Source organism: Helianthus annuus, chromosome 13 (genome assembly GCF_002127325.2).
Source record: "Helianthus annuus cultivar XRQ/B chromosome 13, HanXRQr2.0-SUNRISE, whole genome shotgun sequence".
NCBI lineage: Eukaryota > Viridiplantae > Streptophyta > Magnoliopsida > Asterales > Asteraceae > Helianthus > Helianthus annuus.
The window spans coordinates 123,678,208-123,705,925 of NC_035445.2; the positions used below are offsets into that span (position 1 = coordinate 123,678,208).

At 35.5% G+C, this 27,718-nt stretch overlaps 1 protein-coding gene, 1 long non-coding RNA gene and 1 pseudogene across 2 annotated transcripts; all 3 read right to left on the reverse strand.

The window, feature by feature from the left end:
* Positions 1 to 14,179: 14,179 nt before the first annotated feature.
* On the reverse strand, positions 14,180 to 17,784 carry LOC110899243. Its single transcript, XR_002570033.2, has 3 exons — positions 14,856 to 17,784; positions 14,497 to 14,746; positions 14,180 to 14,407 (listed from the first exon to the last, which is right to left on the reverse strand). It is a non-coding gene; the product is annotated as an uncharacterized LOC110899243 (long non-coding RNA).
* A 181-nt stretch (positions 17,785 to 17,965) lies between these two features.
* On the reverse strand, positions 17,966 to 20,004 carry LOC110901634. Its single transcript, XM_035982340.1, has 2 exons — positions 19,713 to 20,004; positions 17,966 to 18,462 (listed from the first exon to the last, which is right to left on the reverse strand). The coding sequence occupies exons 1-2, from the start codon at positions 20,002 to 20,004 to the stop codon at positions 17,966 to 17,968; spliced, it is 789 nt and encodes a 262-aa protein (XP_035838233.1).
* LOC110899241 lies at positions 19,587 to 27,526 on the reverse strand (annotated as a pseudogene).
* Between the last annotated feature and the right edge of the window lie 192 nt (positions 27,527 to 27,718).

A 27,718-nucleotide genomic window follows, 5' to 3' on the forward strand; every position in this document is an offset into this window, starting at 1 on the left:
TTGACAAAATGGGTAATGATGGTGTGGAAGGTATTTTCTCCTTCTTTTGTAGTGGTTTTTTTGGAGAAGGTTGGGATTTAGGTTGAGCAGGCAATACAATTTCTGTAGGATTAGCTTTTGAATCTGGTGGCAACTTTCTCAATGAATCTTTCTCCCCCTTTATGGCATCATTATCATCATCATCATCTTTCTCAAAGATTGATGTAGAAGTGGAGCCAGTAAGTTCCAATAGATGTTCCTTAATGTTTATAATGTCTGCTTGTGTGTCTTTACACCTGGCATCAACCAAATTTCTGATAAATTCCAAACTAAAATTGCGGTTACTTTCAGCCAAATTCCTCTGAACTTGAAAGATGGGTTGCATAGAATTCCAAAGCTCATTGGCAATTTCCTGTCTGCTAGGTTGACTTTTAAAAAGCTCTATCATTTGCTTAATCAATTCTTTCATTTCAGCAACATCTGTTTCAATGTCAGACACTCTAACTGTCAAATCCTTATAAGTAAATTCACCACCTACTTTAATAGGATCATCTGAATTGCCACATGTAGTGATTGTTTTTATTTTGATAATAGGAGAAGTCTCCATATCATCAAAAACAGATGCGCCTTTTTCTTCGTTCTGGGGACTTCCCAGTGAAGCAGAGATTACAGTTGTAACCTCATCAGTAGTTGCCTTTAAAGGAGTCTTAATGATGTAACCACTGTCCAACTGATCACCAATCGGTTCAACAGTTGTAGTCGCTGCTCCACTTAAATACCACCAAGAGTTTCGTAATACTCAACGGAGATAACCTCCTCAACTGTTTATAGAATAGAAGATTTAATTGGTTCAGACGCAGTCATTTGTTGCGATCTACTATCAGTAATTTGTGCACTAGAGGAACTGTTTTCTTTCTAAAATTCAATTGCTTCTAACAGAGGTAATATTGTTAATGGAACTTGAGCCGAGGTTTGTGGTGTAGAAAGAGTGATTGCCCTGGGAGGGGGACTTTTAAACATACTTTCATATGAAAGCTCTACTTCATGTTGTGGTGTCCCTGTACTTACAACATGATCCCTTGGGAGTTTGGATGGGTTGAGATCTTTCCAACAGCAGTGGTTTCAAGTGACATTTGTGTTGTCACTGCATTAACCTCTGGGATCTCATCTTCCAGAGGAACCTTTTTATTTTGTTTAGTTTTGATGGACTTTTTGGATGTGACAGCTTTCTTTTTGTGTTTTCCTGGTGTGTGTTTCACAACACCGGTTGTGGTGTCATGATCAGCATGAGCAGTTCGCTCAACAACAGAAGTTTGAGCAACTGATGCAGACGCATCTAAAAGAGGCTCATCTCCCTTTGTTTCAGTTGTTGAAACTTTTGACTCTTTATCCATAAGTTTAGTAAAAGTTTTACTTGTAAGAATATTTATTTGAAAAGCTACACCTTGTTCAAAATCTGTTTGTGACACTTGTTTTCATAGGTAGAAGCTTAGAAGTCTTGGATTCAACAAAAAAGCATTACTACGAGCACCTTTTTTCAATTTTTTTCACATTTTTCACATTATTCAACAAATCAGAAAATAGTGCTTTTGATAAATTGTAATCATATTTTGTTAAAATAGCATAACCCAAATATTGAATGTTCAAAGGTATCTCATTAAATGCGGTGGTCTTGGCTGAGAGACAAATTAAAAGAGTATAAACAAAAATTTCATTGGCGGAGGGAAGTTTCGTTTGTAGATAGTAACTTCCTTTAATTGTGCATCATACCCTCTTTCAATGAACTCTGTATGAAGTTCAAATTTTTCAAACTTGTTCTTACCTGCCAAGTCGTCCAATTCAAATGTAGTGGAAATTGTAAAGGAAGAAATTCATACCACACTTTCCCTAACCTTAGATGTGATGGCAACTGGATTATTATCTTCAGCCTCTATTTCAGCATTAAACCAAAATTGTCTGAGTGTTTCTTTATGAACCGGAGCATCAACAGTAAGAATTGATTTGTATTTCGATGACGTTAAAAGGTCAATTATTGAGTGATAGCTGGTATTTTTGCTTGTTTTCTCGAAGATGGGGAGGTAGTTGTGAGGGTTTTTGATTTTCAGAGACATGATCGGAAAATAAGGTGATTTGGGGATGAAACAGGATTTAAATTGGAGGGTTTTTAATATGTTGGAAACTGTTTTTGAGAATTTTGAATTCGAGACTGCAGTGGTAGAACCTCGATTTAGGGATGGAACAGCTTTTATATAGAGAGAAGAAGTGAATGCTGGCGTGGCAGTAATTACAAATATTTGATGGCTAAGATCTGTCCACGTGAGAAGCTCTCTTGCGCCAACCGATGACAGTTGTTTGGAAACCTCTGTTGGTCGTTGGGAACAGTGTGATTCAAACAGTCGTTAGATAAACAGAAGTTATGAGAACAGATGATAACTTTTTCAAATCAGTTGTTTTATTTTTAGCTAAGATCTGCTCACGTCAGAACCTCTGTTGTCATAATGGATGACAGTCAGCAGGTTAGTAAATCAACAGTCATTAGGATAAACAGAAATTATGACAACAGACGGTAACCTTTAATAGTGGATGTATTTTTAGGCAAGCAGAAGTTTCAAAAACAGTTTTTTTCAATCGGTGTAACTCAACAGTCGCAATTCTAACATCTGTTATTAGCCCAACCACTGTTAGTATCAAATCCTCTGTTAAGCATTTTAAGATTGAATATCATTTGTTGTTCGTTAACATCTGTTGACCCATAGCAGACCCATAGCAGATCTTTGCATCTTCAGACATTTATTCATCAGCAGATGCTCTCCTTTGTCAGACTTTAGCTACAACACACCTTTTATAACACAAAAATATATGGTAAATCCTTCCAAAAAATTGTTGTTGATAAAAAAAATTATATAATAATACTTATAGCAGACGTTATATAGTAATACTTATTCATCATTAGCCCAACCACTGTTGACCCATAGCAGACCTTTGCATCTTCAGACATTTATTCATCAGCAGATGCTCCCTTTTGTCAGACTTTAGCTACAACACACCTTTTATAACAAAAAAATATACGGTAAGTCCTTCCAAAAAATTGTTGTTGATAAAAAAATTATATAATAATAGTTATAGCAGACGCTATATAATAATACGTATTTATCATTAGCCCAACCACTGTTGACTCATAGCAGACATTTGCATCTTAAGACATTTATTCATCAGCAGATGCTCTCTTTTGTCAGACTTTAGCTACAACACACCTTTTATAACACAAAAATGTACGGTAAATCCTTCCAAAAAATTGTTGTTGATAAAAAATTATATAATAATACTTATAGCAGACGTTATATAATAATACTTATTCATCAGCAGATGTTCTCTTTTGTCAAACTTTAGATACAACACACCTATTATAACACAAAAATATACGGTAAATCCTTCCAAAAAATTGTTGTTGATAAAAAGAATTATATAATAATACTTATAGCAGACGTTATATAATAATACTTATTCATCATTAGCCCAACCACTGTTAGTATCAAATCCTCTGTTAAGCATTTTCAGATTGAATATCATCTGTTGTTCGTTAACATCTGTTGACCTATAGCAGACCTTTGCATCTTCAGACATTTATTCATCAGCAGATGTTCTCTTTTGTCAGACTTTAGCTACAACACAAATTTTATAACTCCAAAATACACCGTAAATTCTTCCAAAAAACTGTTATTGATAAACAAAATTATATAATAATACTTACAGCAGACGTTATATAATAATACTTATTCATCATTAGCCCAACCACTGTTAGTATCAACAGTCGTTAGAATACACAGTTGTTTCATCATCAGCAAATGTTCTCTGTTGCCAAACTTTAACTACAACAGACCTTTTACAACTCGAAGTATTTACTCTGTGTAATTTGCAGGAGCACAAATTCTTCAAAAAACTGCTATTTCTGATCAAATTCTAAATATTTGTTTTATCTTTTTATCATATGTTCACCATCAAACCAACCTTTCATACTATTAAACCTCTGTTGACTTACCAAACATATGTTCAAACACAATTCAACATGAACATAATCTAAATCTTACTCAAACACTAAATAACTAAAAACAAAACACAACATGTTCAAACACAATTCAACATGAACATAATCTAAAATTCATTTATTCATAACATTAAAACAAAAACTCCAATAATAATAATAACATCAAATACTGAACAACATTAATTTTCAAATCTAACAATAACAGCAAGAATTAAGAAACTTTAGCTTCAACTCCATCGATTGCTGAACCTCTCGATGTATGTCCTTCAACATCGCCATGAACTCCACGTCTCTATCACCGCACTCTATATTACTGACAACACAAAGCTCACGAACAAAGGTTGAAGGCATCCGCATAAGATCTCTGGAAACCTGCTCTCTAGTGAACAGGCCAACTTGCAATCCATCAAAACACCTCTTCAACTCTTGAAGAGTAGCCCTATCTTCATACACCTGTTCCTCGATTTGCCTGACAAAACGCTGCTTGAAATCATCTGATTTTACATTTGTGAATGATGCCATTTAAATAAACTATATTACTCGACTTTCCTGAAATTATGATATATTCGTAGGAAACGTGATGAAAAACAGGTGAAGTGACTATGAGTTTATATACTGAAATTTGGTATTATGAAAACGTGTACATTTAATATAAACATATTAATTAATGTATATTTCAAAACAACAATCTTTTAATGCAAACACCTTTCCAAACCCCAAATTTTATGGGAAAACTGTAAAATTAAATACCAAGAAACCCAAGGGACAAAATTTCAAAGTTCAAAGAACTAAAACAGATTATCACAATTACAATTAACCTCTTGATTTACCATGTAGACGCATTTTTAAACTCTATAAAAGACCAATGATTACTTTTGATTCAAAACAGCAACAAATTGTCCTACAAATCACTTTCTGTCAAAAATTATTCCAAATCAGAAAACCAACAAAAAATCTACATGGCAAATTTCAGCTTCTACCACTGGTCAGACACCAGCAATGTTAAACACACTCCTCCATGTGGTCACTCAAAGAACAAAGAACAGACGAAAAACTAAACAGGAAAGTCGACATAATAAATTACACTAATTACAACAAAACCTGGAACAGCATAGCATTGCTTCGATGAAGTCCTCCACTCTCCTCCATCAGAGTTCCAGAAGAATGCAGAGGAGTTTTTGACACAACTTCTAAAACATGATCAGAAAATCTGCAACATGCTAACTGACCTGAAAATCAAAAGAGAACATGATCACATGGAGAAAGGCCAGAGTCTATGAAATCCTAGCAAGTGTTAACTCTAGCGTGTAATCCTTTATAAATATTTCTTTAAATTTGTATTTTTCTATGTAATAGCTCATTTTAATAATATAAACATGCATCTTAAAATATTCTAAAATTTCAGTGTCTATAAAAACTCTCAACATCATCAACAGTTAATCAAAATAAGAAATAAACTTAACATGCAAAGGGCGAAACAGAACTGTTGTACTACATCTGACTTTTCACGATATTGCACGAATCTATATATACTTTCTATAAAACCATGGAAGTCTCCCATCGAAGAAGATATCACATGCAACTATTCACGATGTTGCAATAATGATACTGCAACATCAATACTGAAAGGTTGATGTGTGATGGGAAGCTTCATTGAAACGACGATGTTGGAACAATGATACTGGAACTATAACATGTAAACATAATCACCAAACATTCGAACAAAGAAGGGTAATCGGAAATTAGCGGCTGAATCACGAGAAAGATGCATTTGAGAGGGAGAGACACGCTCATAGATGTGAGCGGGAGAGATTTGAATGTGGAGCCAGATTATTAACCCTTATTTATAGGGTTAGAATATATGGTTTGAATTTTGAATGTGGAGCCAGAATTTTGAATCTCAATAGATGTTTATTGGCGAGTGACATACATTAATTGAAAATTACATATCCCCATGCATTTTGAAATTCAAATTACCCGCAATTTAGCCACATCTGTTGCTAGGTATACGTTTACCAAAGGAACCATCTGCTACTTTCTTGTAGATGGGCAGTGGTTTGCCCTTTGGAATGTGGGCCAGACCTTTAACACTTGAATACAAAAGGCAGTGGTTCGATAGAACATTAAATGTATTTTAAAGTGATTTATATATTAGGCATTATGATGTAATAATGACATAAGAAAAGCCTTGTTGGACATGCTCTCAGGCTGACACATCAGCTTTTCTTATGTCACTTGGATTTCTCCTTTTATAGAAAGTATAGATAGATTATACATAAAATTATATTTGTATACAAGCATTTTTTAAATAAATTACTCAAACATGCGAACAGATTATAACTGAAATTAGTTATAGATTATGTTTGAGTCCATAACATGACAAAACCAAACAATACCGAATATGAAAATGACACAAATGGTCATTGGGATTAAAAATAGAGTAATGACATAAATGGCCCTTTTAAAATGGAAGGGCATTTTAGTCATTTTAATGAAATTTATCATAAAAATTAACTAAGTTTGCTGTTAGTACCCAAATGTGTTACGAAATTGAAATCATGAAACTTGAACATGTTAAAAAAAGTTAATATCTAAAGGTGAAACTAGATATAAACCACAGGGACCATCTGTGTAATTAACTCTATTATAATACTCGTGTTGGCTTTGCAAAGTTTGGTGGACACTAAATAATATACACATGTGCATAATTTAAATAATTATGTATCTGTTATAAGCATATATTATTATTATGGTTATCAACATCAAAAATAGATACCCATATTGTATCTCATCGTAAACATACCTCAATCAATGAAATATCAAATCATTTCTCCCTCTAGTATTATTTTCTTTCTCTGTCTATTGGTTGCTATTAGGCTAGTTTCACAACACGTTATCAGTATGAAAGTGTTCTCTTCAAAACCCTAACCCATTCTTGTTTTAGCACCGGAAACAACCCCATGCCAAAGTCTTGTAAGAGCCGTCGATCACCGCCGGTGTTGTTTCAATAGGTGATAGTTGTGGTCTTTTGGCCGCTTGATTGTTGTGACAAAAACAAAGGAATGTGGTAACGTTAGATTAAATACACATTCCTAATTGAGGGTTTTGCATAAAGCTACAATTCTTTAGGCATTTATTTTACTTCTTTTAATCCTTTATCAATACCGCTCTTTGCTATGTTTTCATTATCTGAATCATCCAAGGGGATGCTTTGTTGTATTGTATTATTGAAGCCTTTTCCCATTTTGTGCTTTGGTATTCGGCTGCTTCTCCTAACTAAGTATATATGGTTACACGATTAGTCAAAAAAACCAATATTGGTTCAACATTTATAACTCTGTATAAAACTATTAGCAACTATTTGACCAATCCACCAGCTTTAACACTATTTCACACTCTTGATTCTGCATATAACACTGCATAAATACTATTATCAAATACTCACCTAGTTTAACCAGCTTCTTTAACAATATTTAATTGGTGTATAACACTACATTACACTATTTAGGCAAAATTGCACTTTTCGTCCTTTATGTTTTAGGGTTTCTACAGGCGCTGTCCTTTAAGTTTAAAAATTACGCTCTATGTCCTTTATGTTTGCAACCTATAATAGGCGGTGTCCTTTCTTGTCAACCCAGTTAACTTTTGATGTTAAAACCCCTCACGTGCACGTCACGTGAGGGTATATTCGTCTTTTTCCCCATTAAATATCTCTGGACCTTAATTTATTAACTATTCATCTTTAATCAAGAAGAATAATTAACCCCTAACTGCTCATTTCCCATTAACACCAAATGCTCATTCCCCTTTGAAATCCAACGACGAATTCAAGCGATTAAGCCCTAATTCACACGCGATGAGTGAAGGATTCTACATTCGAGAGACATTAGACCAGCGGGATGTTGATGAAATTTATGGTGAGTAGCTGATATTTTAGAATTGTAATGATCAAGCCCTAATGCTTATTTTTAATGTCTTTTTTGAAATGCAGAGGTGTATGATATCCTTTTTACTGCTCGGTTGCATCATGGTGGGATTTTCACAGAACTTCCTGGTAGACAGTATGTTAATGGTAAGCATGACTTCATCGATCTTCTAGACAGTGACAGGTTCTCAGTACACGAGTTGGATATTGCGATGATAATGTTAGGTTATGAAGAAGGTTGCACTATGTACTATCATTTTTTAATACCAGGAGAGAGTTTAGATAGTGGTCTTCGTAGCCTTGCTTGTGATGCTGATGTGATAGAACTTTAAAAATATGTCCTTGAACATAGGGTTGTACATTTTTATACTGAACATGGTAATACAAATGTTAACTACAATAGATCAGGGGTGGTTATTGAAGAAATCAATGAAGAACAATTGGTTACCATGTTGGCGGTAATTCCCGACTCATCACAAGTCGGCGATGTGAAAAGGGTGATAAAAGAGTTCAAGTCACAAGTCGGTGAACTTGAGGGATCAATGTTGACAAGTTGGTCATAATTGGTTAAGTTTCCTAATTACATTATAATTATATTTGGTAATGTCTTGGTCACCAAGTTAAGGTTATTTGGTAATGTCTTGGTCACCAAGTTAGGGTAAGGCTATATAAACCATGTTAGGGTTAGACATTATTAAGAGAGAAAAGGGTCAAGAGAAGATAAACCGAGTTATGGTTTTATGAGTTATTGTAATCAAGTTTTTTGAGTTATATTTTCTTGGTTATAATAAAAGTTCTTGGAGAGTTATTCCATTGGTTCTTGTTCTTGTGTTTGATTATTCGATTGGGACTTGAATTGGTATCAGAGCCAAGTTCAATCGTCGATATCAAACGGGTACTCGGGTTCTTAATCGGCGGCTAAGAAGTCTAACGGGCCGGCGATCAAGAAGGTCGAGGCCGGCGGTACTGGTTCGTCGAAGCAGTGACGTGCGTACTGTTACGACGGCGGATGAGTAGGTTGTTCGTGTAGTCGCCAACGGCAACTCGGACACAAGTTGGTTTCCGATCCGGGCTGGTCAACGGGGATTTCGGTTGTGTTGCGAGAGTTATTCGTGACGAGTTTTGCGAGAGGCAAACGGAAATCTGCATGCTAGCTCTAGCCTGCAATTGAAGATTCAAATCAGAATATCAGCGGCCAGCAGCTGGGTTTATACCTGTGATCAGAACCAGGTTACGGAATCGGCGGCGTAAAGGGATTTAGTTTCTTTCTAAAGCGGCGATTTAATAAAAGGCACGGAAATTTTTGTTTCATCGCTGCAACTAAACAAAAAAACAAGTTGGTTTGATTTCTTTTGGTGTTGAACCGTAAATTCAAGAAGCCTAAAATAGTTTCGTTGATTCCTGTAGCTGTTTAAAATTACAAAATTGGTGTCACAAAAGTCAAAATCCTAAAGCATTAAAAGGGAATTGGTTTTGCACATGTGCATACGAGATAACAAAATATCAAACAATTATTATTTTTTTGAAACAACGTTTAGAAAAATAAACAAGTTGGTTTATTTAATTTTTGGTTTAAACTAAGTTTGGGTTTATTCATTAAACGTTGTTGTTTGGGTTGGACAAGCGGGTTCAATTCAAGATCTTTTTTATTCGGTTTTCGAGAGGTATTCGTGACTGGGTTTCTGTGAGCAAAACGCGTTCGTTTCTGAAAAGTTGTTCAAAAATCAATGACGGACTAGAGCGAGAGGGTAAATTTGGCACTTTCTAACAAGTCGGTTAGAGTATATCTAATTCAAACAAGTTTCTTGTTCAACAAGTTTGGTTGTTGCTACGTTTGTTTTAAATCGACAAGCAGGTTGATTTATAATCAGAATTGAATGTGTAAGGTCAAAGTCTTTGGGTTGAACAAGTTGGTTTAATCAAGTAATATTTTTTTTGGGTTGACCGGGTTTAGGTTTGACCAAGGATTGAACAGAGGTTTGAGTTGGCAAGGAAGAACCAATCAGGAGGATCTAGACCAATAAGAGGATTGGTAAGAAGATCAAAGGGCCGATCGAGTTTCTTCAGGAAGTCGATACGCAATGTTTTAGTCGCGTGTCAAATATGAGTCTAAATTCTAAGGGAACATGTTATGATCCAAGAAAGCTAGTGTTTGCTCAAGATCGCAGCCGAGTCAATGGTGGTGCGAGTTCTTATGGCCAAAGGACAAGTCGTGGAAGGACTAGTCGAGTACAAGGTCGCAAGAATGTTCGAGCTAGGAAGGAGCCGAAAAGCACAGCTAGAGATCAAGATGTATTCTATGAGAATCAAGACAAAGAAGACATGTTGGAGCCTACCTATTTCGAGTCGGAAATTAAGGGGGTGATTGTTGGCGGTAATTCCCGACTCATCACAAGTCGGCGATGTGAAAAGGGTGATAAAAGAGTTCAAGTCACAAGTCGGTGAACTTGAGGGATCAATGTTGACAAGTTGGTCATAATTGGTTAAGTTTCCTAATTACATTATAATTGGTAATGTCTTGGTCACCAAGTTAAGGTTATTTGGTAATGTCTTGGTCACCAAGTTAGGGTAAGGCTATATAAACCATGTTAGGGTTAGACATTATTAAGAGAGAAAAGGGTCAAGAGAAGATAAACCGAGTTATGGTTTTATGAGTTATTGTAATCAAGTTTTTTGAGTTATATTTTCTTGGTTATAATAAAAGTTCTTGGAGAGTTATTCCATTGGTTCTTGTTCTTGTGTTTGATTATTCGATTGGGACTTGATACCAATGGGTTAAGGGTTCTACGGTTGGGATGGCATGAAGTGGGCCAATCAAGTGGTGTACAACAGGAAGTTTTAGCCATAACAGATTATGAAAAGGATGCAGATGTAGATTATAAGGCCGATACTAATGTAGATGATAATGTTGATAGTAATGTAGATGATAATGCTGATGGTAATGTAGATGAGGGTGCTAATGTAGATGAGGGTTTAAATGAAGATGAGGGTGATCAGGGTGGTAATCCAAATGATAAAGATGATACTAATGTAGATGAGGGTGATGATAAAGATGATACTAATGTGGATGAGGGTTTAAATGAAGATGAGGGTGATAATGTTGATGAGGGTGATGATGTAGATAATACTAATGTAGATGAGGGTTTAAATGAAAATGAGGGTGATAATGTAGATGAGGGTGATGATGTAGATGAGGGTGATAATGTAGATGAGGGAGATGATGAAAAGGAGGGTGATAATGTTGATGAGAGTGCCAGTGAGAGTGACAGTGACTATCTTGTTGATAAGGATAATAACATGGATGATCCAGAGGTGGATATGCAGGATTATAAGATGAATATTGATTTGAGTGTTAAAGACTTCAAAGTAGTTGATAAGTATGAATTTGAAGAGGAGGTGTTGGACAATGAGACATTTGACAGTGGTTCAGAATCAGATGATGAGGGTAATAGTATCAGGAGACATAGTTTAAGGTTTTTAAGGAAATTATGTGAACAACAACACTTTCTTTCTAGGTCAGATATTTGGCACCAAACAAGAAGCAAAGGAAAGAATTAAAAAACATGCTGTTGAAACCAGGAGACTTATTAAGATTGTTAAAGATGATAAGAAAAGAGTTAGGGCAATTTGTCAAGGACAAATGCCAAAGTTTGAGGTTAAGGAAGATGGTACACAGATTTTGAAAGATGAGGGACCAGTTGTGGAAAAGAGCCAAAATGAAAAAGTAAATGTTGGTGGTAGGGGGAAAAAGACAAATCCCCACCAATATCTATGTCCATGGGTCCTTTTAGTCTCAAAAGATTGAGATCAGGATTCTTGGATTGTCAAGACTTTGAATACAGTTCACAAGTGTGTTAACTGCAGGGATTTGTATGCTTGCACTTCAACATTCCTTTCTCTTCAAATGTTGGAGCAGGTAGGCCTAAAAAAGCTAGGAGGAAGTCAGCTGTTGAAATGGAGGATATGACAAAGGGTGGAAGCTATCAAAGAAATACGCAGTTCAGACTTGTGGAAATTGCAAGGGGAAAGGCCAACAAGAGGTCATGTTCAAAAAAACCAAGTGAGGGTGGTGCCAAGGTCAAGACTGCAGTTGGTGGTGATGCGAAAGGCAAACAGAAGCAGCATATTGATGGTGGTAAAGGCAAGGCTGCAAAGAAAAGCAAGAAGGCTTAACTTATGTCCGTGGGGTTCAACTTTTGTTATCTTATGTTAACTATGACTTATGTTCTCTTTTGTGATCTAAGACTTATGTTTAGTATGACTGATGTTCTATTTTGATGACTAAGACTTATGCTTGATGTTTGATGTTAATGACAAATATGGTTGATGTATAATATGGTTAGTAGTTGTCATAAATGATGTACATGTATGTTGGTTGGCTAAACATTCAATGGTTGTGTAACCATTTAATACCAGTTTACAATTGCACTTCATTTCAAATGGACACAGGTTTGGTGGTTGGGTAACCATTACATTTGCATTCATTTCAACAAATACCATTACATTCTATTAATAACAGATTACATTCATTTCAACAAATACCATTACATTATATTAATACCATATTACATTTGCATTCATTTCAACAAATACCATTACATTAACACTTCAACTAGAGCATTACAAAACAACTACCACAAAAGAAAACCTACATACATTAACGCTTAAAAAATAGTACAACAAGCACAAAAAAAACCCCAGCTAATCTTCAAATACTTCTTCAACCTCCTGGCTTCTTCAACCTGACCACGAAGTTGTACTTCAAGTACATTTCTTCCACGTAAGAGTCCAGGAATGATTTCCCTAGAATGCTGACACATCTCAGGGTCAATCCAATAAAAAAAACCACAGTTTGATTCCTGCATTTTCATAAAAATCAGTTTTTTTTTAACTAGGGCTAGAGTGAGGATGTTATACCAACCAGATTAGGGCAAGATATGAAACGCCTTCCTGGGTTTCTAATAGTCCAAGATGTACGTAATGCAGCTTCTTTCCACACCAACAAAGCACCATTGTAAGTTCAATTTCGTTGCACAGCTTTCATGAACGGTCCGATTGGGTTTTTTGGAATGATTTGGAACCCTAATTTTGTGAATCAGCGGAGAAGATGCAGTTATATTGCTTGTTATTTGGGGAAAAAGACGAATATACCCTCACGTGACGTGCATGTGAGGGGTTTTAACATCAAAAGTTAACTAGGTTGACAAGAAAGGACACCGCCTGTTATAGGTTGACATAGAGTGTAATTTTTAAACTTAAAGGACAACGCCTGTAGAAACCCTAAAACATAAAGGACGAAAAGTGCAATTTTGCCCACTATTTATTAGCATATAACACTATATAACACTGTATAACACTTTATGATCAGTAAATAACACAACATTACACTATTAATCAGTATATAACACTATATAACCAGCTACCTAACTTTAGCACTATATAACACTTTATAATCAGTATATAACACTACGTAACACTTTCGAACATAACACCAAACCACAAATCAGTTAAACCTGGTTTTATTTGCCGTTTATAATACTACAAGCAATAACATTCATTACAGTTCCTCATTTAATCAAAACCCTAGTAGTCATCAAGTAAAATCAAAACCTGGTTTCATCGCCGTGGTTAATTTCTTGCACGTTTTACAGCCAATGGTGTGTTTGAAGCTTCCGTAGATCCCATTGAACACTGCACTCAAGATTTTGATTTGATTCTTTTCCCTAAAAAAACACTGATTGTAAATATGGAACCCTAGATTTTTAGAGAAAGATAAACGAAGAAGAGATGTTGATTACGTTTATAACACAACGATGTTTTTCGATAATGATCTTCTTCCATGAATTCCGATTTTGAGGAGTGAAATCGCGAATTTGTAAGGGGTTTGATAGCGAGAGTGCATATGAATATACGGTTTCCTAATTTCAAATAGATAAAATAGACTTTATTACCCATACAAATGTCAAATAAGTCCAAAATAATAAAACACAATTTACATTTAGGCCCCTATTGATCTCAACCATTAAATTCAATATCTAAGGGCTTAAAACACATCTTACACTTCTCAACAAACCACCTTTTTTACACTTATCCCACCCTATATATATTACGAAAAGGATCCCGAATTAGAATCCATTTTAAGTCCTCGACAAGGTTAAGCCTGCTCCGTGCTTATTGTATCATTAAGAACTATATTACTACTTAAATAGATACATTATACGACTTATATAGCAGATAAATAAAACACTATTTAATCTATAAACTATAATATGCAAATGTCTGTAACCTTTATGTTTGTAGATTCTAAGCTAAGAGTTCCCTTTAACTTCAAAATGATCAAATTTAATTCTTTACTATGAATGAGCTGTAACATATCCAACTACATGGTCAAACTGAAAATGTATCCAGAAGCATGCACGATTCTGAAACTCTGCACGATTTTACTTCCCACTTCGCGTCTATTGATCAGAAACAAAGTTAATATAATTAGAAACATGGTAAAACAATATACAAGTGTATATAGTTTATATTTGTAGAGATTGACTACCTAAAGGTCAACTAACAGCTGCAAGAGCAGGAAGTGGATGACCAGCAATAACATCATAGCAACGTTTGCAAAGCGTCGGGTGATCAACAAACGAGCCAACATGAGGTGAAAATTTCCAGCATCATTCACATATCAAACTCTCTGCACGTGACACCCCGATTCATATTTTATTTTCTCCTTGAATTAAATATTCTCCGGAATATGGTATATTTTTTGTTGGTGCGTCCTCCAATGTAGAAAGAATCTCAACCTGCAGTTTGATTCATCAATCAGCTTTCTAAACAACAAATATCAATAAAACGTAACACCTAAAATGTCAAAACATAAGATAAAGGTTTCCACATAATAAACAGAAATACCTGAGACGTTATGAATATACGATGCAGGGAGTCCGCATCGATTTTAGCTTCACACATATTCCTTAATCTCTCAGCGAGCTTATTATCGGAGCTATGAAGGTACACCTTTGCCTCTAGACTCGAACCAATGAGTTTCCTGGTACGGGCAGTCTCCAAAGCTTTATTCACCTCGGTTCTCAACTACCAAATTTATACAAATTAGAACCATATAACTATCTAGGGTTGGGTTCAATGGGGAACACTAAAAAAGTGGGGAACCGACTCAAACGAACTCCGACTGGACTCATTCCAGCGGCATTGGAACCGTCTCATCGAACCCTATAATATACATATTTAGGATTAGGTTTAGGTTTTAGGATTTAGGGTTTTGCTTTAGTATTAGTTGATATATGTCTTAGTATAGGCCCGACCCTAAGTTGATTATAGCCGACCCAAATCTTTGTAATCCTAGTCTATATATATATCCTATATGTAATCTCATTGTAATCACAATCATAACACAATCGATATACAATTATACCAAGTTTATCTTGGTATCAGAGCTTAACCCTAATCAGCCGCCACCTTCCAGCAATCACAATTACGCTACTGTTATTCACGCTACTGTTCATCGTCACTATTCACGGTACTGTTCGTCGTCACTATTCACGGTACTGTTCACTGTCACTATTTTTTTCTTCCCTTTCTATGGCTGATCAGCAACTCATTGCCTTCACCACTGTAGAAAAAACATAACACAATTCCCATAAGTTTGGCTTTACCTTATCCCCCACAAATTATGGCCATTGGAAACTTATGATACAACCCTTTTTAACCACCCACAGCCTATTCGGCAATGTTAATGGCAGTATTCCCTGCCCGCCACCAATCATCACAACCTCCTCTGCATCCGGTAAAGACAAAGAAGGCACAGAACCCGTTACTCAACCCAACCCCAAATACACAACATGGTTGTGTAATGATGCGTATGTTCCGCTTTTGTCTCCTAGATAAAAAAAAAGCAACGTTCTTTAAAAAAAATATCTTTAATAACAAACTAGATTTTAATTACAGCTAAATTTAAATATTTTAGAATAATATCTAATCAAATCTGTATATATTTTTAAAAGATATTTTCAATTTAAAAAACTTAAGAGATATATTATCTTTACATAATATTCATTCTGTATATAACAGATAACTCGTATACACAGCCACAACATTCACAGTTCTGTTTTTTTCTGCCGGCAAAAAAAATACTACAGGTATATGATCACTCAGTTCTTTATTCTTTCATCATTCAGTGACATATTCATGATCCATGGGAACTATGCTACAGGCTATGGATTCTCAAGATGTTGGACCATCAGAGAGCAGGAAAACGAACCCTGGATGGAAGTATAATCATCTGAGAAATCCTGATGATACAAATGCAGTTTCATGCAACAAGATTACAAAAGGTGGAATTTTTCGTGCTAAACTACACCAAATTGGAGGAAACAGAAACGTCAAGTCATGTACGAAAGGTGGAATTTTTCATGCTAAACGAGTCGAGCCAGGGTGGGGCCGAGCTCAAGATCGAAATTAATTCAGGAGGCTAAACTTGGCTTGAGCTTTACGTCAGAGTTAAACGAGCCTAAGAACGAGCCGAGCCATGGGCCGAGCCGAGCTTAGCTCGAGCTGGGCTTGGTTACAAAATGAGCCAGCTTGGTTCACGTCATCTCAAATTGAGTTTTTTTAGCTAGTTTTTCTCGAGCTTCTTTCGAGCGAGCTACGAGCCGAGCTACGAGTCGCGAGCTTTATGAACAGCCCTTGGTTCCACAGGAGGTTAAAGACGAGTTGATGACATATGTTTTGAGCCAAAAGGCCAATAAAACAAATGACGCCCTGGGTGATTTGGCTGATGAACAGGAGGATGATGAAGTAATAGAGATACATGCTCATCAAAACAAGAGGCAGAAGACTAATGTGAAAGGGCCATTAGATGTGATGTTTTCAAAAGGTATAGTTAATTACATGTATGTTAAATTCTGTCTCAGTTAATCAAATCATTGGTGTGTTAAATTCTGTCTCAGTTAATCAAATAAGTTGTGTGTTAAATTCTGTCTCAGATTGTTACCTCAGTCATGTGTTAATGTCTCAGTTAGTTAACTCAGTCGTGTATTAAGTTCTGTCTTAGTTAATTAAATCAGTGGTGTGTTAAATTCTATCTCAGACTCGGATTGTATCTTCATTAAATGAATTTCAGTTGTGTTTTTATGGCTGTTTTGTTGTCTGTAATGTTTTTAAAAACAGGTAAAGGAAAACAAGTTCAAACAAGCATCAAGGATGCTTGTAATAAAGAGATCCGAGCCAAAACCATACAGTCCATTGCAGCGTTTTTCTACCAGGCTGGGGTTGCTTTTAATGTGGCTAATATGGACTCCTTTAAAGAGATTCCTGTGGCTGTTGGGAACTATGGGCCGCATTTAAAGCCTCCATCATACCATGAGCTTCGCATTCCGTTGCTAAAAAATGAGGTACAACATGTGGAGAAGTGGGTCGAAACTCATAGAACTGTGTGGATAAAGTACGCTTGTTCGGTAATGCCGGATGGATGGACAGATAGGAAGCAAAGAACCTTGATTAACTTTCTTGTCAACGGTTCTAAAGGAACGGTGTTTATGGAGTCTGTTGATGCTTCGTCTTATATGAAGACTGGTGAAAAGGTTTTTGAGCTCCTAGATGGGTTTGTGGAAAGGATTGGAGAACAAAATGTTGTTGGTTATTACTAACAATGGGAGGAACTTTAAGCTAGCAGGTTAATTTATTTTTTGATGTTTTGTATATATGATTACTCATCAAATTGCACCACCTGTTTATAGCAAATTATTTTACATGTTTTTTGTAGGTTAAATGTTAATGGAAAAGCGGAAAATTCTATTTTGGAGACCATTTTCTTTCACATCCGTAATCTTACCGATATCTTCTAGCATTAGATCCAAGCAGTGCGGTGCACATGGTCTCCAAAATAGAATTTTCCGCTTTTCCATTAACATTTTACCTACAAAAAAAACATGTAAAATAATTTGTTATAAACAGGTTGGTGCAATTTGATGAGTAATCATATATAGAAAACATTAAAAAATAAATTAACCTGCTAGCTTAAAGTTGCTCCCATTGTCGGTAATAACCTGCCCCAATCCTTTCCAAAACTCATCTAGGAGCTCAAAAACCTTTTCACCAGTCTTCATATACGACGAAGAATCAACAGACTCCATAAACACCGTTTCTTTAGAACCGTTGACAAGAAAGTTAATCAACGTTCTTTGCTTCCTATCTGGCCATCCATCCGACATTACCGAACAACCGTACTTTATCAACTCAGTTCTATGAGTTTCGACCCACTCCTCCACAAGTTGTACCTCATTTTTTAGCAACGGAACGCGAAGCTCATGGTATGATGGAGTCTTTAAATGCGGCCCAGAGTTCCCAACAGCCACAGGCATCTCTTTAAAGCAGTCCATATTAGCCACATTAAATGCAATCCCAGCCTGGTAGAAAAACGCTGCAATGGACTGTATGGTTTTGGCTCGGATCTCTTTATTACAAGCATCCTTGATGCTTGTTTGAACTTGTTTTCCTTTACCTGTTTTTAAAAACATTACAGACAACAAAACAGCCATAAAATCACAACTGAAATTCATTTAATGAACATACAATCTGAGACAGAATTTAACACACCACTGATTTAATTAACTAAGACAGAACTTAACACACGACTGAGTTAACTAACTGAGACATTAAGGGGGTGTTTGTTTTTTCTTCAAACATCTTCAAGGGAGCTTATGTCTGCAGGCGCGCAGACATTACCCTTGAAGACTGTTTGTTTTTTTCTTTTAAACAGATCTGAAAATAACTTTTTTCAGCTTAAAAAAAAAAGCTATGAAACCCTTACTTCAAACATCTTCACAAAAAACCTTCTCCCTCGTATACATTCAGAACTCAAAAAACCCTCTGTTCATCATCATTTTTTTCCAACTTTAACACATACAATCGATCTTCATCTTCATCTTCCCCCAATCGATTAAGCCACCTACGTGAGAGAGGGCTCTTCACCCAGTCGATCTTCATCTTCTCCTCCATATCTCTGTCACAAACCCTAATCCACCATTAACACATACAATCATCAATCATGTGGGTATTCTACCTGATCTCGTTACCTTTAACCATGGGGATGGTGCCGCTCACGTTACAATACTTCGCCGGACCTGATATACATCGTTACGTCTTCTTCACCGTCAGTTACACCTGGTTTTTCTTTCTATCCTTCATTATCCTCGTTACTGCTGACATTTGGGCTGTAAGTTTGCTCTTCATCTTGTTAGTTTGTTGATCTGTTGTTGGTGATTTTGATGTTTGGAACCCTAATTGGTGATGTTTTGTTGGATGCATATGCTGGTAGATTATGTTTGGCTGCTATTATGTTTACATTAGTGGTTATGTGTGAAATTGTTAGTGATTAAGATCAGATTAGGTTAGTGTAATAATGTTAATTGGTTTAGGATGTTTTGATTTGGAAAATAAAACAAAGTTCATGTAGTTTGTACAGACGGTATCAATTTATAAAAACAAACAGTCTTATATTTTCAGCTTGAAGAGCTTCAGACCACATCTACAGTTGCAGACATGAAAACAGATGAAATCAGATTGCAGACAATTTTTGTCTGCAAAAACAAACAGCACCTAACAAACGACTGAGGTAACAATCTGAGACAGAATTTAACACACCACTGATTTGATTAACTGAGACAGAATTTAACACGCCAATGATTTGATTAACTGAGACAGAATTTAACATACATGTAATTAACTGAAATAAAAAATAATTTATCATACCTTTTGAAAACATCACATCTAATGGCCCCTTCACATTAGTCTTCTGCCTCTTGTTTTGATGAGCATGTATCTCTATTACTTCATCATCCTCCTGTTCATCAGCCAAATCACCCAGGGCGTCATTTGTTTTATTGGCCTTTTGGCTCAAAACATACGCCTTCAACCCGTCTTTAACCTCCTGTGGACACCTCGTACATGACTTGACGTTTCTGTTTCCTCCAATTTGGTGTAGTTTAGCACGAAAAGTCCCACCTTCTGGTAATCTTCTTGTAGTAGTTGCATGAAACCGCATTTTTATCATCAGGATTTCTCAGATGATTGTACTTCCATCCAGGGTCCGTTTTCCTGCTCTCCAATGGTCCAACATCTTGAGAAGCCATAGCCTGTAGCATAGTTCCCATGGATCATGAATATTTAACTGAATGATGAAAGAATAAAGAACTGAATGATCACATACCTGTAGTATTTTTTTGCCAGCAGAAAAAAACAGAACTGTGAATGTTGTGGCTGTGTATACGAGTTATCTGTTATATACAGAATGAATATTATATAAAGATAATATATCTCTTAAGTTTTTGAAATTCAAAATATCTTTATAAAAATATATACAGATTTGATTAGATATGATTCTAAAATATTTAAAATCTAGTTTGTTTTTAAAAATAGGGTTTAAAAAAAAAACGTTGCTTTTTTTTATCTAGGAGACAAAAGCGGAACATGGTCGCCTTGCTCGCCTAGGCGCACTGGACTATCGCCTTTAACAACAGAGCTTCCTGGAGAGAAAATTGAAAAAATAAAAATATACCAATATCTTGTTATAAATTTATAATCATTAATTACGGCAAACAACCACTAACCTCTTGGTTCTTCCCGCCTTCAATTATAGTATGTGGAACGACAACGTTATCCGACGATTTACTCATTTTTAAACCCTTTTCGTCCAGCACAAATCCATGGGTTATAACTCCAGAATATGGAGCTTTTCCTGCGATATTATCAAAATAACAAACAATAAGAGTAGTAAATCAGGGAAACTGTGTTTCATAAACAAGGATTACTGTGAATATAAAGAGGAAACATAATTACACATTAGTCCCTCTAATAACAAATATATATATCTATCTAATAGTTGTCTAATAAGAGTAAAATGTCATTTTCGTCCCTGAGGTTTGGCAAGTTATGCGACTTTCATCCAAAGATTTATTTTTTCACATTTGGATCCAAAAGGTTTGAAATCTTGCCAATTTCATCCGGCTCGTTAACTTTATCAAGCCAAGGGTGTTTCCCTTTTTTTGTTAACTTAAAGGGCAATTCGGTTTTTTTCACTTTTTGTAGAAGCATTTAGCATAATGTACAAGTATTCAAAAGACCAAATTGCCCTTTAATTTAACAAAAAGGACGAAAATACCCCTAACTTAACGGAGAGAAATGGAGTTAACGAGCTGGATGAAAATGGCAAGATTTTAAACGTTTTGGATCCAGATGCAGAAAAACAAACCTGCAGGAAAACCAACCACGATGCTGATCGGTACCTTCAACATACAAATCTGCAGGAAAACGGAGACCATTTCTGTTCTCCAAAACAGCAGCCCATGAAGAACCTGCAATTATAAGCCATTTTAACGTTCAATTGCATGTAAAATTGTAAACGGTACTAGAATTGCTAATGTTTAACCAGTAATTAATATACCTGAATCGAACCAAACATCCATCGTATCAGTTCCTTTCACGTAGTTTGAAGCTTTATCGCGATAATTTTCAGGAAGCAATTGACATGTACCACCATGCATCACTGCCCTTTTGGGAAATGATTGCTGCCAAATATAATAATCAAAAGGTAAATAACTATATATCATTAATATAAGTTCACTTTTAAATATGTAGTAGATTGGTTTTTACACTTGATATGATCAAAGGTTTCTTCGTTTAGCAGAGGTTCCTTTGCCTCTGCATGATAAAAGACGAGAATTGGGACACCCCATGTCCTCTGACGAGATATACACCAATCGGAACGGCTCGAAGTCATTGTAGAAATTCGGTTTTCCGCCTAAATGACAAAATAATAACATTATGATTTATTACAATTTCAATAAATTAATTTAGTTCTCTATGTTCCTGTCGTGTTTTGATTTATTATTATGTGCTACTTGTTCCACTCTTCTAATAATTACCAAATCATGTGAACTTCAATCAATTATTAAATCCTAAAACAAAGATTCTCCAAAATAAAAACAAGAGTAAAGTGCCATTTTTGTCCCTGAGGTTTGGTCAGTTTTGTGACTTTCGTCCAAAGGTTTGTTTTTTCCACATCTGGATGCAAAAGGTTTGAAATCTTGCCATTTTCATCCGGCTCGTTAACTCCGTCCATTTTTTCTGTTAAGTCAGGGGTATTTTCGTCTCTTTTGTTAAGTTGAAGGGCAATTCGGTGTTTTTCACTATATGTACAAGCATTTAAAATACCCCTGACCGAATCCCTTAGACCGAATTGCCCTTTTAAGTTAAAAAAAAAACTAAAATGCCCCCGACTTAACAGAGAAAAATGAATAGAGTTAACGATCCGGATGAAAATGGCAAGATTTCAAACCTTTTGGATACAGATGCAGATAAACAAACATTTGGACGAAAGTTGCAAAACTGACCAAACCTCAGGGACGAAAATGGCATTTTACTCTAAAAAAATATAATGTACCAGTTCTATACTCTTACCTGAGACGGAGTCCATGTAACTTGATTAATCGCATCCGTAGCAGCCTCTCTGAACCCTTCAACTGACGCAAACCATTGTGCTGTTGCCCTAAAAATCGTAGGTTTTTTCGTTCGCCAATCGTAAGGATATTTGTGCTCTACAGTTTAAACAACAATAACGTTTAAACTAGAACTTCTAACAACCATTTCGAAGAGAACTTTTAAATTTGAATGATATGACTTACTATAAGGTTCTACCATGACAATTGATAAACGTTCATCCAAGTGATCAATTACTGCTGCATTGCCGTCACCCACACATCGAGCCCATTAAAGATCCCAGCTTCTTCAGTGAACTTTCCTTCATCGTCTACTGGGGATATTATAGGCAGATCATACTTTAAGCCCGTTAAATAATCATCTTGCCCGTGGCCTGGGGCTGTGTGAACAAGCCCGGTTCCTGATTCGCTCCACCGATCACAACAGGACACTCTTGACCGTTTATTGGGTGTGTGTATCTATAAATATAACAAAAGAGGGTGTCTTAGAAATAGCATTTAAGACACATCCTCTGTTTTTTATTGTTTTTCTTTGCCAAATTTACAGCAATGCCATCCAACCCATGGTTTTTTTTTTCTTTTATTTTTGTGTATTCAACCCTTCAACTTTTAGCATTTCCACTTGCACCCCCGCAACTTTCTGATTTTTTTGTAAAATGTCATTTTGACCCCCCTCGAGTTTTACCTGCTTATTTTTTATGTACGTGGGTCAGATATAATACATTTTTTTTCTTATTTTTATGTACGTTTTTGGTTGGTCTACGTTTTGTCCGGAAACGTGTCTGGGTAAATATAGTACGTTTTTACTAAGCGGTATAAATTTCAGATACTTTACGTTTCGACTCCGCAACAACGCGTGATACCATTCTTTAACGTAAAAAAAACACTATTTTCTTACGTGCCTATTTTTAAGTACGTTTTGTTATAAATCCAAGTTGGTTTGCCTTTCGACCTAAATTTTCTAGGTAATGAGTGAGGTCAAATTTTCTACTTATTTTCATGTGCGTTTTTAGTTGGTCTATGTTTTGCCGTAATTTTTGTTCGAAAACGAGTTGGGTCAAATATTTGATGGCATAAGTTCAATTTACTCTAAATTTCGACGCCGCAACAACACGCGGCAAGTCACAATACTAGTTATATACAAAAGAACAAAGTAACTCAGTTAATTCAAACATTAAGTACCTGCAATTTTCGAGATCTGAACCTAAAACTGTTTTTTAACAACAAGCTTCACATTCCATTTGGCTTCAAGCGTCGGGGCACAAGATCCACTGCAACAATGAAGAATTGTGTCTCTTGTTCTTTTAAAACGCTACCGAATCTCCTACTTTTGTCTTCACTCTTCAGAAGATGAAGCAACATTGGGTGAAACGGGCTGCACTTCGACAATCGCGTATTGGAGCTTGGCATTCACCACAACAGCTGCGGAAAAGAAAAGATAAACATGTGGATATACACAGATAACTTTATAAGCTTTTACACGTATAAATCCATACCGGCGTTTGCAGGAATAGTCCAGGGAGTGGTGGTCCACACCGCAAGGGACAATTTGGGAAGAAATTCATCTAGTAATCCGTTTTTCGTTGGTGTGCTAAATAATCTGAAAATTGCATACATGCTCTTTGAAACATGGCCTTCAGGATACTGCATTAAATGACCAAGCGGAGTGAGATTATTCCAAAGACAAGAAGCCTTATATTCGTATGAAAAAGTTACAAACTTTGTTTAAATTAAAGATCATACTTGTTATTTATAGGGGTGTGAACCATTCAGTTCGGTTTTATGGTAAAACTGAAACCGTAACCGAAATGTTCGGTTTTCAGTTATTGAAAACCGTCCAGTTTCGGTTTTTACGGTCTTAGCAACGGTTGGGTTTGGTTTTTCCGGTTTTTGGAACAAAATTACGTAAGATCCAAAAATAAGAAAAAGTATAAAGGCAAGATTTAATAATCCTTCTAATATGTTTACATTTCAGTTATTATGTTTAACCTTTGTAATTAAGATCGTTCAGATAAACCTAACTTCTAATCTATTTTTATGTTTTTCCAAAGTTTTTATTAAGACGATTTCTTTTATAATACTTTAAAAATCATTTAACTTTTATGTTAAATTTTGTTATTTCTTGTAGGAAATAAATTTAACATTTCAAAGATAAATAATCACGTTAATGTTTTATTATAAATACCTAACATTCAAGAATAAAATTAATAATTCCTATTCCTAAATCAATATATAACAAACATTAAAAAATGAATTTTTAGGTTGTTTGGTTCGGGTTTTTTCGGTTTTCATAACATGCAAAACTGTAATCGAACCATAAATTTTGGTTCGCTTTTTTTGGTTCCCTTTTTTCGGTTCGGTTAAAATCGGTTTTTTCTGTTTCAGTTTGGTTTTTTTGGTTTTCTGCTCACCCCTAATTATTTATACAAAAAGAGTTGATATCAAACCAAACAAGAGGCTGTTGATTTACTTACCTCTAACTCAGCCTCTGCAAGAGCGGTGCGAGATGAGGGACTCCAGTGCACTGGCTTTCTACCTCGATATATGTACCCTTTCAAAACCATTTGCCCAAACACTTCAATCTAGAAAGCCAAAAGTACATAATAATAATAATAATAATAATAATAATAATAATAATAATAATAATAATAATAATAATAATAATAATAAACATGATAATAATGGACATATAGATTATAAACTACAGGTGAAACTAATTTAGGTTATTACCTGAGCAGCCTCGTATTCTGGATCAAGAGTCAGATAAGGATGATCCCAGTCAGCCCATATTCCAAATCTCTGTAGACAGACAGTATCTATACTTAACGTTTGATGTATTTCTAATAGAGTAAAGTACACGGATGGTCCTTGTGGTTTACCAATATTTTGGATTTGCTCCCCAGTTTTCCAAAAGTACATGGATGGTCCCTGTGGTTTACACTTTGTAACACATTTAGTCCCCAGCCAACAAATCTAAAGGTTTTAGCATGTCCAAGTTAGGGACTAAATGCGTTACAAAGTGCAAACCACATGGACCATCCATGTACTTTTGGAAAAAGTTGGGGACTAAATGGGTTACAAAGTGCATACCACAGAGGGGCCATCTGTGTACTTTTGGAAAGTTGGGGACCAAATCCAAAATTTTGGTAAACCAGAGGGACCATCCGTGTACTTTACTAACAATTAACCAGCATCATTACCTGAAGAAACAAAAAAGAAAAAAAATATTGTGCAAGTGTAACCGGAACTTGGAAATAATGTATTCGTGGATAACGAGTAGTTGTGTTTAGATATACCTTAAATGATGCCATCTGTGTCTTCACAGTTGCCTTGGCAAATTTAGCTGCTTTTGCTCTCAGTTTTAACGGTGTTAGCCCCTTTCGGGCATCATGGTCTAATGACTGCAATACTAAGATAATTTAACGGAAAATGACCCATGATTAAAGCAAGAAGCTACCAGAAAACTTTCAACTAGATAAACTATCCACAAATTATCACTTGCCTTTTAACTCAATCGGCAGACCATGGCAATCCCAACCGGGAACGTAACGAACTTTACAATTTTGAAGAAGCTGTCATAAAAGTAATAACGTTTAGATACACATTCACCATATGTCCCATATTCACAGTATTTGTACTTCTGTGTAATGCAGTTGCTATCAATGATATATCGGTTATCGCTCCCCATGTAAAATATAGGTCAAAATATTGGTACCTATATTATCGGCGATATTTCGCGGATATTTGACCGATATATCACCGATTTTCCCGATATCAGTACCATTCTTCTTTGTGCTACCATTCGTTTTTCTTCTTATTGCTGCTATTAGTGTTTTAACTTAGTTGTTAGTGTTTTAAGTCTTAATCAGTTCCAACTTGCTACAATTGTTAGTGTTTTGCAAGTTGCAAAAGGGTAATTTGTTAATGGTAGGAGAGTATATTGAATTGTTTATATATATAAATTTTGCATGATTTTAATAATACTGATATCCCACCGCGATATCCTATATCTCAAATATCGGTCCTTGACCGATATCCAGTTTTGTACTGCGTTAATTGCATAACTTCTATGCACATGAATCATACATTTATGGTTCCTTTTGTCACCATCGACCCGTTAAAAAACACTTATCAAGTTATTATAATTACACTGGATTATTTATGTTCACAATCATATTTTACTGACTACAAAGCTATATAAAAGTTGTAATCATGTATGTACCATTCGATTCTTTCTTGGCGGCCATCACGGGTCCGCGAGACCTACGCTTTGACTGAGTGCAAAAGGCGCTTCTGAGATAAATACAACGATTTGTAAAACGGAAAAGAGACCGGATCTCAATGGCGGAACATCTTTGCAAATCTATGATGCTAAAAGAAGATGATTTTCTAAACGATGAGCAACTTCTCGTGCAATACTGAAAATATAAAGATGTTAAAATAACTGTAAAACCTGTAGATCAACACTTTCTGTTATTGATTCAATAATGAAAAACTTTTACAATGAAAGGAAACTAAAAGAAACTCAACCAACAAGAAATTAATAAACTAAATATTAAAAGGGTTTTCCAGAGAGTTTATTAACAACAATTCATCAAGCACATAAATAAAAAGAAATTAAAATCAATTTACAACACATACTTGTAATAAAATTCAAACGGACATTTCATCGAACAGTTGGCATGCAACCCAATTTTCACAAAACTCCATACACCCATTAAATATTTCAACAAGATTCTATCAAATTAGAACTGAACTCTGAAACTGTGAACGCAAATCTAAAGATATAATTATACTTACGGTGTGAGAAGTTTGCATCGCCATTGCAGATGGGTTGATTCTTTTTAGTGGTGGGTTTAACCGCTAGAAGTGGTTCATCATGTTGTCGTTCTTTTGAAAAGCTTGTGAGCTTCCATTATCGATGATAGAAGATTAGAAATAAATAGGGTACCAATATTAATTTGAAAGTGTTGATTCTTTTAACGGTTTTATTTGGATAAGTGACAAGTGAAGCCAGAGATGGTCGTTGTTCGGTTTCTGGTACCAATATCTATAGATGATTGACGCGGATCCAGGATTTTTTTTCTTTCATGTGGGTTCACTTTTTTGGGTGGTCAAATTTTCACAACATTCGTTATAATTTTTGGGTCGGGGTGGGTCACGGAACAGAATAAAGACATAAATTTCATATCAAATTTCTATTAGCATTAGTCCAAAATTCAGGTTTTACAAAAACTAAAATTGCTAAAGTGCCTAAATCAG

Coding starts and splice junctions, on each gene's coding strand:
- LOC110901634 (XM_035982340.1), bottom strand. CDS start 20,004: ATGCGGTTTCATGCAACTACTACAAGAAGATTACCAGAAGGTGGGACT. Junction 18,463..19,712: donor AGATGTGATGTTTTCAAAAG/GTATGATAAATT, acceptor TTTTAAAAACAG/GTAAAGGAAAACAAGTTCAA.